At 33.0% G+C, this 13,779-nt stretch overlaps 1 protein-coding gene across 4 annotated transcripts in view; it reads right to left on the bottom strand.

Moving 5' to 3' along the window:
* Window positions 1-13,779, bottom strand: part of SDK1 (sidekick cell adhesion molecule 1) — a 1,240,677-nt gene that overhangs the window by 818,476 nt on the left and 408,422 nt on the right. For all 4 annotated transcript variants that reach the window (XM_074200552.1, XM_074200555.1, XM_074200553.1 and 1 more), the window contains one exon: window positions 3,471-3,630. In XM_074200552.1, coding sequence (XP_074056653.1) covers window positions 3,471-3,630 — 160 coding nt within the window. The remainder of the gene's footprint in view (window positions 1-3,470; window positions 3,631-13,779) is intronic.

The following is a 13,779-nucleotide window of genomic DNA, read 5'->3' as shown; positions in this document are numbered from 1 at the left end:
GGGATAGATAATTGAGAAATACAAAGCCACCCCTCATGAAAAAGAAGAGGAAGACAATCAGGAAGATTAAAAATTTGCAAAATTTTTAAGAAAAGATATATACATATGCATATATATATATATATATGTATATATCTTTAGAAAAATTGTAACTAATATTTTCGAAAGGGCACAATTGGGTTTAGTAAGAAAAAACACTGAGTTTGGACTTGGATAACCTAGACTTGATTCATAGCTCTTCTAAATGGCAAGACTAAAAATTACTAATATTAACAACTTACATTTATAAAAGCTTAAAGGTATACACAATTTAAACATGCTATATCTTTTTATCTTTATGAGATAAATACTATTGAGATTATAATCCTCATTTTATAGATAGAAAACTAAGTTTTACAGAAGTGCATAAGATCAAAGGTTTAGAAACAAAATGGACCTCTGATATTATTCATCCAATCTCTTCATTTAACAATAAGGTATCTAAAATCAAGAGATGTGAAGTGATATATCCAAGGTAGTAGATTACAAAATAACATAGTTAAAAGAGTGATAGAATCAGAAGACACTTGGTCCTTACCATCTCTGTAATCATAGACAAGTCACATAAGAGGCATCATAGTAAAGTGGATATAACTTAGAAAAACTTAGGTTTAAATCCCCTAACAAGCAAATGAGAAATTTGTACTAAAATACTGTTAGTACTCAGGATCAAGATAGCAGGTGGGGTGGCTAGGTGGTATAGTGGATAAGGCACCAGCCCTGGAGTCTGGAGTACCTGGGTTCAAATCCTGTCTGAGACAATAATTATCTAGCTGTGTGGCCTTGGGCAAGCCACTTAACCCCGTTTGCCTTGCAAAAACCTAAAAAAAAAAAAGATAGTAGGAGAGATGAACTGTAAAAAGCTGTCAAGTGCAACTACAAACTGAGAATTTCCAACTACAAACTGACTGAGAATTTCCTCTGTAGCAGTTTGTACATATAACCATACACTTTCTTGAAGAACTACTGCAAAGAGCAGTTTCATCTAAGTATTTTCAATAGTCTTGATTTTGTCTTGTTTTTTAAAAGACTACAAGAATCTCTAATCCTGAGAAGGCACAATACCTATGTCCTTTTAAACTAGAACTTTATGGATTTCTTCTTTAAATTTCAGTAAAGTGACATAAGAACTCTAGATCTTTAGAGCTATATAGCCTTGGATCTGAGATTTAATTATTCTTCCTGTTATAACAAAGAAATCTGCCTCTAGCCAAAAGAAAGTCTTGAACTAGATATAATTTGAATTTAATTTGAAAAGGGTAACTATCAGAAGGAATGCATACTTTTTTTTAAAGGACACTTTACTGATTTTAATGCATAAAATGATTTATTGTGAATGCTATTTCAAGGAACAGGCATAAAAACACACAAATTCACCTATGCAAATTGGCTTAAACCTTTGAATTACTGCCAAGATGACACTATAGTCACTGGTACTTAAAAAAAGTGGTTTTGTCATATTGAAAGTAATATAAAATTTAGAAATAAAATAAAAAATTTTTGAATTCATAATAGATTACCAAAAAGAATTTATTTACATTCTTTGAGTTCAACATATAGGTTGTTCCATTGATAAAGCTATGAAAATAATTATAATTTTATTTTTTATTTTGATGCATCATCAAATTGAATTCAGTTCACAACAAATTTGTAAATGTCTAGTATGTACCAAGCACTGGAAACAAAAAGACAAAAACAAAGTTTCTGTGCTTCAGGATCTTAAAATATACTGAGGAGATTCAACTTGTTTACAGAAAACACATACAATGCAATACCAATTTTTTGAGTGGAGTAGGACAATCATAACTGGTAGGGAAAAAATAGCTAATGATTTTGCTGAAATGGAGAGAGAAAGAGAGAGAGAGACAGACAGACAGACAGAGACAGAGAGACAGGGAGACAGAGAGAGAAAGAATAATATTTGCTCAATTAAGGAATTAGGAGAGATTTTAAAAGCCAGTCAAAGGAGTCTGTATTTTGCTCAGGTAGCTTCAATAACTCACTACTGCCTCAACACCTGGGGAATGACATTGACTAGAGTCACATTAGGAAAGTTTTAAATGCAAGTCAGAGTAGTATGTATTTTCCCTCAAGAAGTTTCAATGGCTCACTACTTAACTTAACACCTGGGATACAACAGTCAGAGTGTGCTTTAGGAATAACACCTTGGAGGATGAATTAGAGCAAGTGGAAGAAAGGGGACCAAGGAGGAGATTGTGTAAGTATTCTAGATGTAATGAACTAGTGTGGTATTATGGATGGAGACAAAAGGAAAAGATTACGAGAGATGAAGTCATACTGACATGACTTAGCAACTGATAGAAATGAGAGTTGAAAGAAAGAGAAAAATTAAAGATGATACTGAGGTTGTAAACCTGGATGACAGGAAGGCAGTGGTGATCTTTATGGAAATAGAGAAGTTTGGCAGGTAAAGCATTACTAGCATTTCTATGGTACTTTAAGATAACTATGTGCTTTACAATTGTCATCTCAATCCATCCTCAGAACAACCTGGGGAAGTAAATGCTATTGATTTCATTTTACACATGAAGAATCCAAGACAGACAAAGGTTAAATGACTTTCCCAAAGTCACATAATTCTTAAGCTTCTAGTATTTGAACTTGTGTTTTCCTGACCACAAGCACTCACACTTAAAAAAAATCATAGATTCTTAAAGGATTAAGTTAACTATGTTTTTGCAAAGATTCAAGGTCCATTTGGGCAAAAAGGTCTCTACAAAAGCAGATCACAACCTAAGGAGTTGTCCAAAGTACAGAGATATAAAGTGACTATTGTAGGGTCCCAGAGCGACTAAGTTTTAGGAGTTTAATTTGAATACAAGAATGCCTAAATTAAAGCCCAAAACACTATCCACAATTTCATTGTGTTTTCTGTTGATGCAACTAATAATAAATGATAATTATGTAGATCTTAAAGCTTTATAAACCTCTGTATATAAATTACTTTATTTCACTCAAAAATCTTTATAAGAAGATATTATTAATCCCATTTTAAAAATAAGCAAAATGGCATTGAGATTATGTGATTTCTCCATGATCATATGTAATAAATCATGTTATACATTATATACTGCATACAATATATAATGTGTACACATGTAACTTAGGCCTTTAGTCTAAAGAAGAAATTCAACTTATTTGGGTAGTATTTGTATTCCTCCATGCTTACATAAAAATTTTGCCATGGAAATGTTTATGAATAAGCACTAACAGATTTATTGTACCAAAAAATAACATTTCCTTAATATTCAATGAAAAAATTAGTCACATTCTAATTATACATTTTCTTCCTTTATTCCATGAGAAATGCAATGTGATAGTATCTATTATTTTGCATTGCTGTAGTTGGCAAGCCAAATATTCTAAATATATGAACTCTAATAAAATTTTGTTTTTAGGTAATCAATTACTTATATTCGTTGGTATAGGTGGTGATCTCATTGTCATTACATATCCACTTGAATTCCAATGGCCAACTTCCTTCAGCAAGACAAGTCAGTACTAGTCGATTTCCTTCCAGATGAATCTGTGGCAGACCTGGTTCAGTCTTGAAATATGGTGCAATATCATCTGAAATGGACCAAAGACATAAACAGTCAATTAAACACAATTTTGAAAATAACACTGACATAAATAATAGAGCAATTCTTCTATAATCTCCCTAAAAAATGAAAGTTAATCAGTAATTATTTTATTTAATGAAATGTTGAATAGGACAGCTACGTGGTGCAGTGGATAGAGACCAGCCCTGGATTCAGGAGGACCTGAGTTCAAGTTCGACTTCAGACACTTAATAATTACCTACTGTGTGACATTGGGCAAGCCACTTAACCCTTGCAAAAAAAAATTTTGAATAACATACAAGGTTAAAACCAAATGAATCAAAAGTATCAAGCACACTGATACTCTTGTTGCTTGGCCTTTTCTCATAATACTGATTCACCATTTGGTCATAACTAGCAGTATTTCAAACTAATGCCTTAATCTTTCTAATATTGTTTATAAATAATACAAAAACATAATTTTTCATTAAACGGCTTCTCAAGAAGTAAGTGCTATTAGAAATAACTTTGGGGGTGGCTAGGTGATGCAGTGGATAGAGCACCGCCCCTGGAGTCAGGAGTACATGAGTTCAAATCTGACCTCAGACACTTAATTACCCAGCTGTGTGGAATTGGGTAAGCCACTTAACTCCATTTGCCTTTCAAAAACCTAAAAAAAATATAACTGGGGATATTTTTCTTAGCATCATTGATTTAAAACTGAAAGAGCTGCTTAGATGATCTCTGGTTCAATTTTCATTTTGAATATGAAGAAACTAAGACACAGAATATGAAAATGAGTTGTTAAATAATAGGAGACTCATGATTTAAACCTAGGCCTTGTGACTTGAAGTCCACCATTTTTTCTACTTCACTGATTTTTCCAAGGACAATTTTGAATTTCAAATATGAAAAAAAAGGTGGAGAGAGAAAGCCAGAAAGAGAACGTGGCAGAGAAACAGGGAAGGAGGGGGAGGGGGAGGGGGGAGGGGGAGGGAGATTCCGACAGATCTGAAATCACAGAATTTCAGTCTACAAGGAAACAGGGGAATGCACCTCCATATTCAACTTGATGGCACTACCCTTTGGCATACTCAGGGACTATTTTTTCACTAGTTATACAGACCTCTATCAATCTTAAAGTAAGATAATGAAGGTTAAGCAGAGTCAGGAAGGAAGAAACACCAAGACATTCATAGGACATAAACAACGGTTTTGCCAGACTGTAGCAAAAGAGTTCTGCTTACATTTAGGTCATCATTCTTCCCTTCTCCCTATCCCTACAACCTTGATTCTTTCCCCTCTTGGGTCCTCCAGTTTTAGCCTTTTCTTATCAAGTCTTATAGCACTTTCTGGCTTTCTTCACAACATGCCACTCTTTCTATTGACCTCCCTCACTCTCCAGCTCCCCTTTATCCATTGTCTTTCCCCATCAGAATGTAAATTTCTAGAGAACAAGGATAATCTGATTTCCCTGTATTTGTATAATCAGTGGTTAGCACTGCTTGGCACTATGTAATTGCTTAGTAAACTATCATTATCCAAACAATATTTTTGCTTCTAATTTAGATTGTTCAAAGTCTGAATGTCTAATATTTCTGTTGTCCCATTCATTATACTTACATTTTTCCCCTTTTCAAAGAGATTTAAACTTCAATGTTTAAAAAGAAAACTAGGAAAAAATAGGTAGTACTTGGTTCATTCTAAACAAAGGTTGAAACAGTTTTCCTCTTGTGAGAGAGCTTGGGAACTGAGGATGGTAAATGCTGCATATGTGATCATATCTTGTTGCTTGGTTGGTTGAATAACTGTTTTCCTTTGTTTCAAGGGATGATTCCAAGTGTATGAGGGAAGTATAAAAGTATGGAAAAGTATAGAAAAACAAAAAGCAATTTTTAAAAATGGAAAACAGTAGTTACTAGGATATGCTATTAGAATCCATCTTTCATTTAATTTAATGTTTCTTTCAACAAATAGCAGTACTCCATAAAATTAAAATGTCTTAAATTGATGAAACTAAGTTATAATAGTATCTACTTTGTCATTAATGATATTAAAACTGAGTGTGGGAAAGTCACAATCTCTTTGGAAGTCAGTTTCCTAATCTATAAACTAAGAAAACTAAACTACATTAGATCTATGGTCCTTCATAGCTCTAAAATTTAATCATTCTGTTTTCTTAAATCAGCCCTAAGTTCCTGGATGAAGATATTCTTCTCAAAGATTACATATAGAGTTTTTCAGTATTATTTTCCTGGAGATTTTCTTTGAGGAACTTCTAAATAGAGATATTTTAAGATTGTCATTTTTTAAAATAAAAAAATGAAAGTCTAAGATGATTTTAGCATTCACATTTTATATGGTTTCCTATTTATATTAGAACAGCATAGCCTAGAAAACTGAAACATGCATATAGAATTTAAGTCCTTTATTTAAGGGTATATTTTACTAGTATGTGTTGATAATCACATCACAACTGTTAAAACTAAATCATCATCTCTGCTTTTTTCCAATAACAATGGCTTAATCAATCAGTGTATATATTGCATGATGTCAAGTTATATTTTATATGTATCCTTGAAGGTTCTTCACCAAGTCACTGTTCAATTTTCCTTTTAACTTGCCATGTACTGTAACTGGAATCATTCATTCTTCTCACCTAAACAGGCCAATAAAACTGAATTGCAATAGATATGGTTTTGATACCTAGGGATTTACTGAGCTATAGACCCTTATTAATGTCCTGCCATTTGTACTATATTTAACCAAGTGAACAAGTGATGGCACATCTTATAGTTCCAATGACCTACAAAAGCAACTCATAAAAAATATATCATTTTGAAAAGAAAACGTCTGAAGGCAGATATTCAGAAGTTTAGATTTTGTTTTAATAGTAACATACCTTTGTCAATTTAATATATTACATGAGATGTCTAAATGAAAATTATGCCCTATATTATTCACGGAGTAGAGCAAAGTAATCCAGTAGGGAAAATCTCCTTTAACTAAATTAGTAAATCGAATCATATCCACCTTAGCATAAAAGAGACAAGAGATTCCCACAAATATAACAAATAATATGAGAGATAAGACAATAATGTCAGTTTTCTAAATAAATGAAAATTATTTCCACAAATGTTTCAGTATTCTTTCAAGAAACCAAAAGCACCTACTATAGATAAGGCAACATGCTATGGACAAAAAGAAATATAAAGACAAAAATTCAAGATCCTTGCTCGTGATGTTTATAATCTAGCAGATGAGGTAAGACAAAAAGCTCAATAAACATATCAAACAAAATATTCTAAGTGCATAGAAGTTACTAAATTTTATGCTCACAACAACTTTGAGGCGTACTTCCAATAATTATTATCAGGTCCATTTTACCAAAGAGGAAACAAGTAGAAAGTTTAAGTGAGTGAAATTACATTGCTTTCAAGTGTCTGAGGGAGAATTTGAACTCAGATCTTTCTACCTCCTCTACCTTTAATTTAATTAAATAGAATTTTAAGTACTTGCAATGGAAGGTACAGAGTTAGATGCTAGGAAGACAAAGATAAAACCTTTATATGAAAAATAATGTTTGAGATAGGACTTGAAGAATAGTAAGATTCTAATAGGCAAGAACAGTAAAGAAGTTTTTTTTAAGACACATAGAATAAAATCAATAAAAGTATGGGATTGGGTAAAATGAGGGACACTTTTTTTGTAAGGGTGAAAAGTAGGAGACTTGTAGGTAGTCCAGCCTCACTGGAGATAAGCTTAGAAAGATAATTGGAGCAAAAGTATGAAAAGAGGTTGGTTGACCTTATTCATTAAAAAAAAAAAGTCATTGGAGAATATTTCTTCATGTATATACCACTAAACAAGGACTATTTATTCTTTTAATTGGTGACTTGAATGATAAAGTTTATAGTGTATTCATTAAGATAGGGTCATCATTTTAGAGCTAGAAAGAACTTTATAGAATTTTTGGTTTGAGAAAAAGAGGAAAAAAGTCAGAAGAGTAGATAAGACTATAATTCAACATGACAAATCAGATAAGTGGTCAGAAAAGTAGAAAATCATTCAGTAGGGAGAAATAGAAGTTAACATATTTAGGGAAGAAAATAAACTGCCTAAATAAAATATGAATGCTATATATACATTAAATGAAAAAATAAGGCAAAAATGAAGAACCAACCAAATATGTCAGCAATAACAGTGATAGTCTTTTAAAGACAGATCATACCCCCCGGAATAACTAAGTTGGAAAATAGTATGAACATGCAATGAAATGCCAATATTTTATTTAACACCAGTCAGACAAAAGCATGTTTTGACAGTGGACATGAAGAAATCAGAAAAAAAATTTAGAAGAAATATTAAAATGATGAATGGGTAAAAGGTATTAGCAAGAAAAATTAGTGGAAGCGAACTCAATTCCACAAAAATTATGCAGCACCTACTAAGTATTAGGCACTATATTAGTTACTGGGGAAAAAAAAATCACTTATTAGGAGAGGAGGAATTTACCTAAATAGCTAGACTTTAAATTAAATCGATGCATATGTTGGATAAAAGATATTATCGAAGTGATTCAAAGAGGGACAAATTGCTTTTACTAGGGGGATCAAAGTAAGCTTCATGGAAGCAACATAATGGGCACATAAAATTTAGAACTTAAAGAATTCTAGAAATCATCTAATTCAAACCTTTCATTTTAGAGATTTTTTACATGGAGTACAAGATAGCTTAAGTGTCTAACTTAAAGTTCACAATCTAATAAGCAACAGAAGCATTATTTCAAATTAAGTCTTCTAGAACTATTACCACTATAGCAAAATGACTTTTGTGGAACCTTGAAATAAAATGACTCAATTAGGTAGAGATATGGGGGCTGGGGGGGGGGATTTACCAGGGATAGGAAAAATAATCCCAGCTTGTCAGGAGGATAACCTATATGGGGAAGTACTATGAAAAATGGCTAAAAGGTACATTGGAGCTAGATTGTGGAAGACTTTGCACGCCATGAAATTTTATTTGATGGGCAGTGAGGTTTTTGGGAGAGAAAGGTAATGACATAATTATTTCTAAGCAATTCTACAATTATTTTAGATATGGAGGAAGGACTGGAGAAAGGGAAACTTAGAGATAGGTCTACCTGGAAGGCGCTAGTACAATAATCAAAACAAGAGTTCAGGAAGGAAGTTGATACAATAGTCAAGACAAGTGGCAATGAGCACCTAAACTAGGATAATGAACTACAAAAGGAATGATTAGATATGGAAAATATATGAGGCAGAAAAAATAGAGTTTAGAAACAGTTTAGAGGGAAATATAAAGAAAATAATTAACAATGATTCTAAGACTTAGAAACTAGTCATGAAAGCTATAGAAACTTTTGGTATTATGTATTAATATTGAAAAATGGACAGAGTTCTTATCATTGGTATCAACTTATTGTCCTGTCTGAAAACAGGAAGATTAAATAATTTCTCAAAGTCTATAAATCATTTAATAATTGTATTACGTAGAAGACATGATGAAATAAATTGATTTTTAAGATAACTCAATGAATATGTGAATCACTTTATCTGTGAGATAGAAGAAATACTTTTTAAGTATGAGCTATCATTATATTCTCTACCAGCATGAAATTGTTATATGGTAAGCAACTAAAAGATTCAGACCCCTGACAATGAAAGCATAGCCATTGCAGTAAATTCATTTCTTCTGATCTGGTGTAGGTAAAATATGTATCCTTCATAATGGTATGGAATCAACACATTTTGATGAACTTTTAGTTTCCAATAACAGTTTTTCTAGATAGGAAAAAAAAGCACCCAGATTGGAGAAGACATGTCTAGAGTTGCAAAAGTATGATGTATCGAGAGACCAATATACAGACGGCTAAAGGTTGGGAAGACAGCAAAGGACAGAAAAATTCACAGACCTTATTAATGCAAAAAAAAGTTGGTTAAGAAAATAGTAAAAATTACCAACTTCTAAGCCAACCCTCCCATCAGTACAAAATCTTTATAATACTATAGAAATATATAAGAAAATATAAATCAAAGGCATTATTAATGTAGATTTGAATAATGGGAAAATAGGCTTTTACAAGTGATATTCAAACATGACACATCTCTAATATTTCATAATTAAATTAAAGCAGAGAATCTAAGATGCCCTTGGAGTTATTATTTGCTGATTACTTTTTTTAAAGCATATGACTCAGTCATTCCCCAATTGATAAATGGTCAAAAGATATAGAAAGAAAATTCTCAGATGAAGAAATCAAAACTATCCATAGTCATGTGAAAAACTGCTCCAAATCATTATTGATTAGAGAAATGCAAATTAAAATAATTTTGCCAACAAAATATGAAGAAAAAGATACAACTGAAAATTGACTGAACAAAAATAGTAAGGTAGGGGTAAGCAGTACCCAGAAGTAAAAATAGTAAGGTATGTAAAAGGGGTTGAAATAGGGAAAGAAGAGAATTCATGGATCTGGATGATTTATAATCAGTTCTATCTTATACAAAGATTTTATCTGCCAAATTTTTTTGGATTCATATAATTGTAAAATAGTTTCAAAACTATTTTCTAATGAGTATAATATAGGGATGGCAAAAAAGACGAACAATACTTATGGTTTTTGCAAGGCAAAGGGGTTAGGTGACTTGGCCAATATCATTTAAGTAATTATTAAGTATCTGAGGCTTGATTTGTGAGTTGGTCCTCCTGACTCCAGGGCTGGTGCTTTATCCACTGCACCACCTAGCTGCCCCTCCTAACACTGTTTGGAAGAAACTTCTACAAAGTCCTAATGCAATCCCTTGGATTCTACAACAGTTTGTAAATGTCAATGGTGCTAAAATCATTTTAGCAGCACTCCAGAAGCCCCATGGCTTGTATGGTCCAGAGTCTGTGGACTTGTGCCTTCTCCCCCAAGTTTTCTGGAGCAAAAAAGGCCAGCTACCCTTTTATAAAAATTTAAGGGCAGCTAGGTGGCACAGTGGATGGAACATATAGCCCTGAGGTCAGGAGGACCTGAGTTCAAATTCAACCTCTGACCCTTAATAATTGCCTGGCTGTGTGACCTTGGGCAAGTCACTTAACCACATTGCCTAAAATAAAAAAATTAAAAATTTAAAAATTTAAAGGGTGCTATTGTGACAAGTGAAAAAATTATAAGATATTCCACTTTTGGCAGTTGGATGCTTCTAGCCAATATCTAAATGAGCTAGAAAAGCCTTAGAGAAACAAGGACCACCTCCATACTATGATGAAGCAGGTTTTAGTGTGCTTGAAAGAACTGAGCATTGTCCCAATAACAGGATGAATCAGTTTTTTGAGGTTCAACTTAGCTATATATGAAGAAACATGTCACCAATAGGCTAGCTATGTGGTCATCAAGTTTTTGGTCACAGCAACCCATGAGTTAAAGAAAAATCCAAACTGTCCCTGATTCCTCTTTGACCCCCTTATCGTTCCATGGTGACCAAGACAGAGTAATGGATGGGGCAAAGAATATACTAAGAATTTCTTTGTTATTTCAGCCATTTACAAACTTCAAAAGATTTGTTGGTACTCTCAATATAAAATTCATGGTCAATGACTAAATTAATACAAATGGAAAAATAAGGGGAGTCATTAAAGGGGCTTTGAAATTTCCTGAAAAAATCTAGCTCACTCTCCTCCTCTTGCTCAAATCTAGGCCATATATATATGTATGTATATATGTATATATGACACATATCATGTGTGCATATGCCTATATGTGAAAACATGGAATGAACAGCAAAGATGGATAATGAATCAAGTTCAGAGATGACCAGAAAAGGGAAGAAGAATGATTATCTTTGGAGAAAACAAAACTCTTTTAATAACCTCAAACTTTTCATAAAAGACAGGAACTCTTTAATTCTAATATTCTACTGGTGCTTCTGTATGACAAAACAAAAACCATGGAAGTATAACAATTCCTTTTTTTTCTTTCTTTTTGCAAGGCTGGTGCTCTATCCACTGTGCCACCTAGATGCCCCAAAGTATAATAATTTCTAAAGAATTAATGATTATCACACAGAGATAAATGTCAATGAACAATGCAGGTGTAAGGTAGCTGCAATGAATAACTTAGGAAATATAAAGAAGAATGAGAAATAAAATATGACATTAAGGAACTATATGACAGGAAGAAAAGATGAGCTGGTCATTTAGTGAAGATAATGGGTGACACTGGGGAGCTCTTCCAAAGTCAAGGCCTCCAGTAAATTGGTGAACTTTTGGGAGATCAAAGACAAATTCTGTAAGTGATAGGCAAGCAAGAATGGTTGAAATAGGGTGGCTAGGTGGCATAGTGGATAAAGCACCGGCCCTGGAGTCAGGAGTACCTGGGTTCAAATCCGGCCTCAGACACTTAATAATTACCTAGCTGTGTGGCCTTGGGCAAGCCACTTAACTCCGTTTGCCTTGCAAAAAAAACAAAACAAAACAAAAAAAAATGGTTGAAATAAACAAGGTTAGAAAGAACTTTTAAATTAACGAGATCACAAATCCACTGGAGCCTATAATGAAGCAAATTAAACAAAATTGCTCTATTGTTCAATCAATGAATAATCAGATTTTAGAATGCATGGTTTCTGTAACTTAAAACCTAATTGGTATTTTAAAGATCACAGGCTAAAATTAATTATTGATTATGATGCTGGAAAAATATTGTACAAAATAGAAATAAGTTTTACATGTTTGTACCTGTGCTAACCATCTGAAGGAGGGATACAATTTTGGAACTCTAAACAACAACAACAAAAAAAAAAAAACCAAAAAAGAAAGAACAAAAAAAATTCACATGCAATTATGAAAAAAATAAATGTGTTTTTAAAATTGTGTTCACATTGCTGGATACTTCATATCCCTTAAATCATGGTAAGACTCAAAAATTATGAAATAAGATTGCCCTCTCTCTAGTTTTTATTCAGATTGAAATTCAGGAACTAGGGGTGGCTAGGTGGCTAGTGGATAAAGCGCCAGCCCTGGAGTCAGGAGTACCTGAGTGTTCAAATCCGGTCTCAGACACTTAATAATTACCTAGCTGTGTGGCCTTGGGCAAGCCACTTAACCCTATTTGCCTTGCAAAAGCCTAAAAAAAAAAAATTCAGGAGCTGTACCAAAATTCAGAACAATGCCTACCATTTTAGCGGTCACAATCCAAGCTTCATACTGAAATACTACAAACTGAAACCAAATCTGGTCCTGCTCCATAATTACAAATTCAGGCAGTTTTCTACTTATAAAAGACCAATAATGCAAAGCATATACCATTAGTACCAATGACATCTGAGTGTTCCTGTGAGTGTGCTTTTTTCTTTTGTACAGTAAAAGATTAATAGAAACAGAAGTTTGTTTCATGGACTGGCTATTTCTATCAGGAAAAAATGCACTCTAAATTTCACAACACTGATTTACAAATGAAATTTTGGAAAACAGTCCATTCTTAAATTCAACACCTGAAGTGCTGATTTCAGCAAAAAGAGGCTGCCCAACATCTGTAAATGGTTAAAGGTATAGTCCCAAGGCAAGTTAGTGCTTAGGGCCAAGAATTTAGACAAATAGCACTTCTTCCCCAAATCATCAAAAAAAGAAATTAAAATAAAAAATATTACTATAAAAACAAAGAAAATCTAAAGCTGGGACAGGAGAGAATCTGAGGGCATCAAAAATATCCTTTCTACAATCAAAGGCAACAAATTCCAAAATTACATTAGAAATTCTTAGATCTTATAGCAAGTATTGATTCTTGTATTTTCAAAAGACTAAAAAGGAAATCTTGAACATCTTTCAAATTACATACACTTTTTATTTGATCTTTTGATATTTAGATTTGTGCATGAGGATGGAGATTGAGTGGGGTGTGGAAGGAGTCCATAATATTCCCATAATTTGCACATTGTATTCAGTCATTTGGGGAGGCAAACTGATTATTTCTGTTTTCTCTGAAATCAATGAGAATTAACAGCATATTTAAAGGAACTCAAGGGGTAAACCTACCCTTCCAACATTTTCCCCTAAGAAAGCATTCAGCCATTCAGTGAGATTAATCTACAGTGAAACCGATGGCAGAAAAATAAATGGCTGCATTTATGTACTGGTTTGATCCTGTACTGTGCTAATCTATTTCAACACATAA

Source organism: Macrotis lagotis, chromosome X (assembly GCF_037893015.1).
Source record: "Macrotis lagotis isolate mMagLag1 chromosome X, bilby.v1.9.chrom.fasta, whole genome shotgun sequence".
NCBI lineage: Eukaryota > Metazoa > Chordata > Mammalia > Peramelemorphia > Peramelidae > Macrotis > Macrotis lagotis.
The sequence above is the reverse complement of the archived record's forward strand: the minus strand, read 5'-3'. Positions and strand labels throughout refer to the sequence as shown.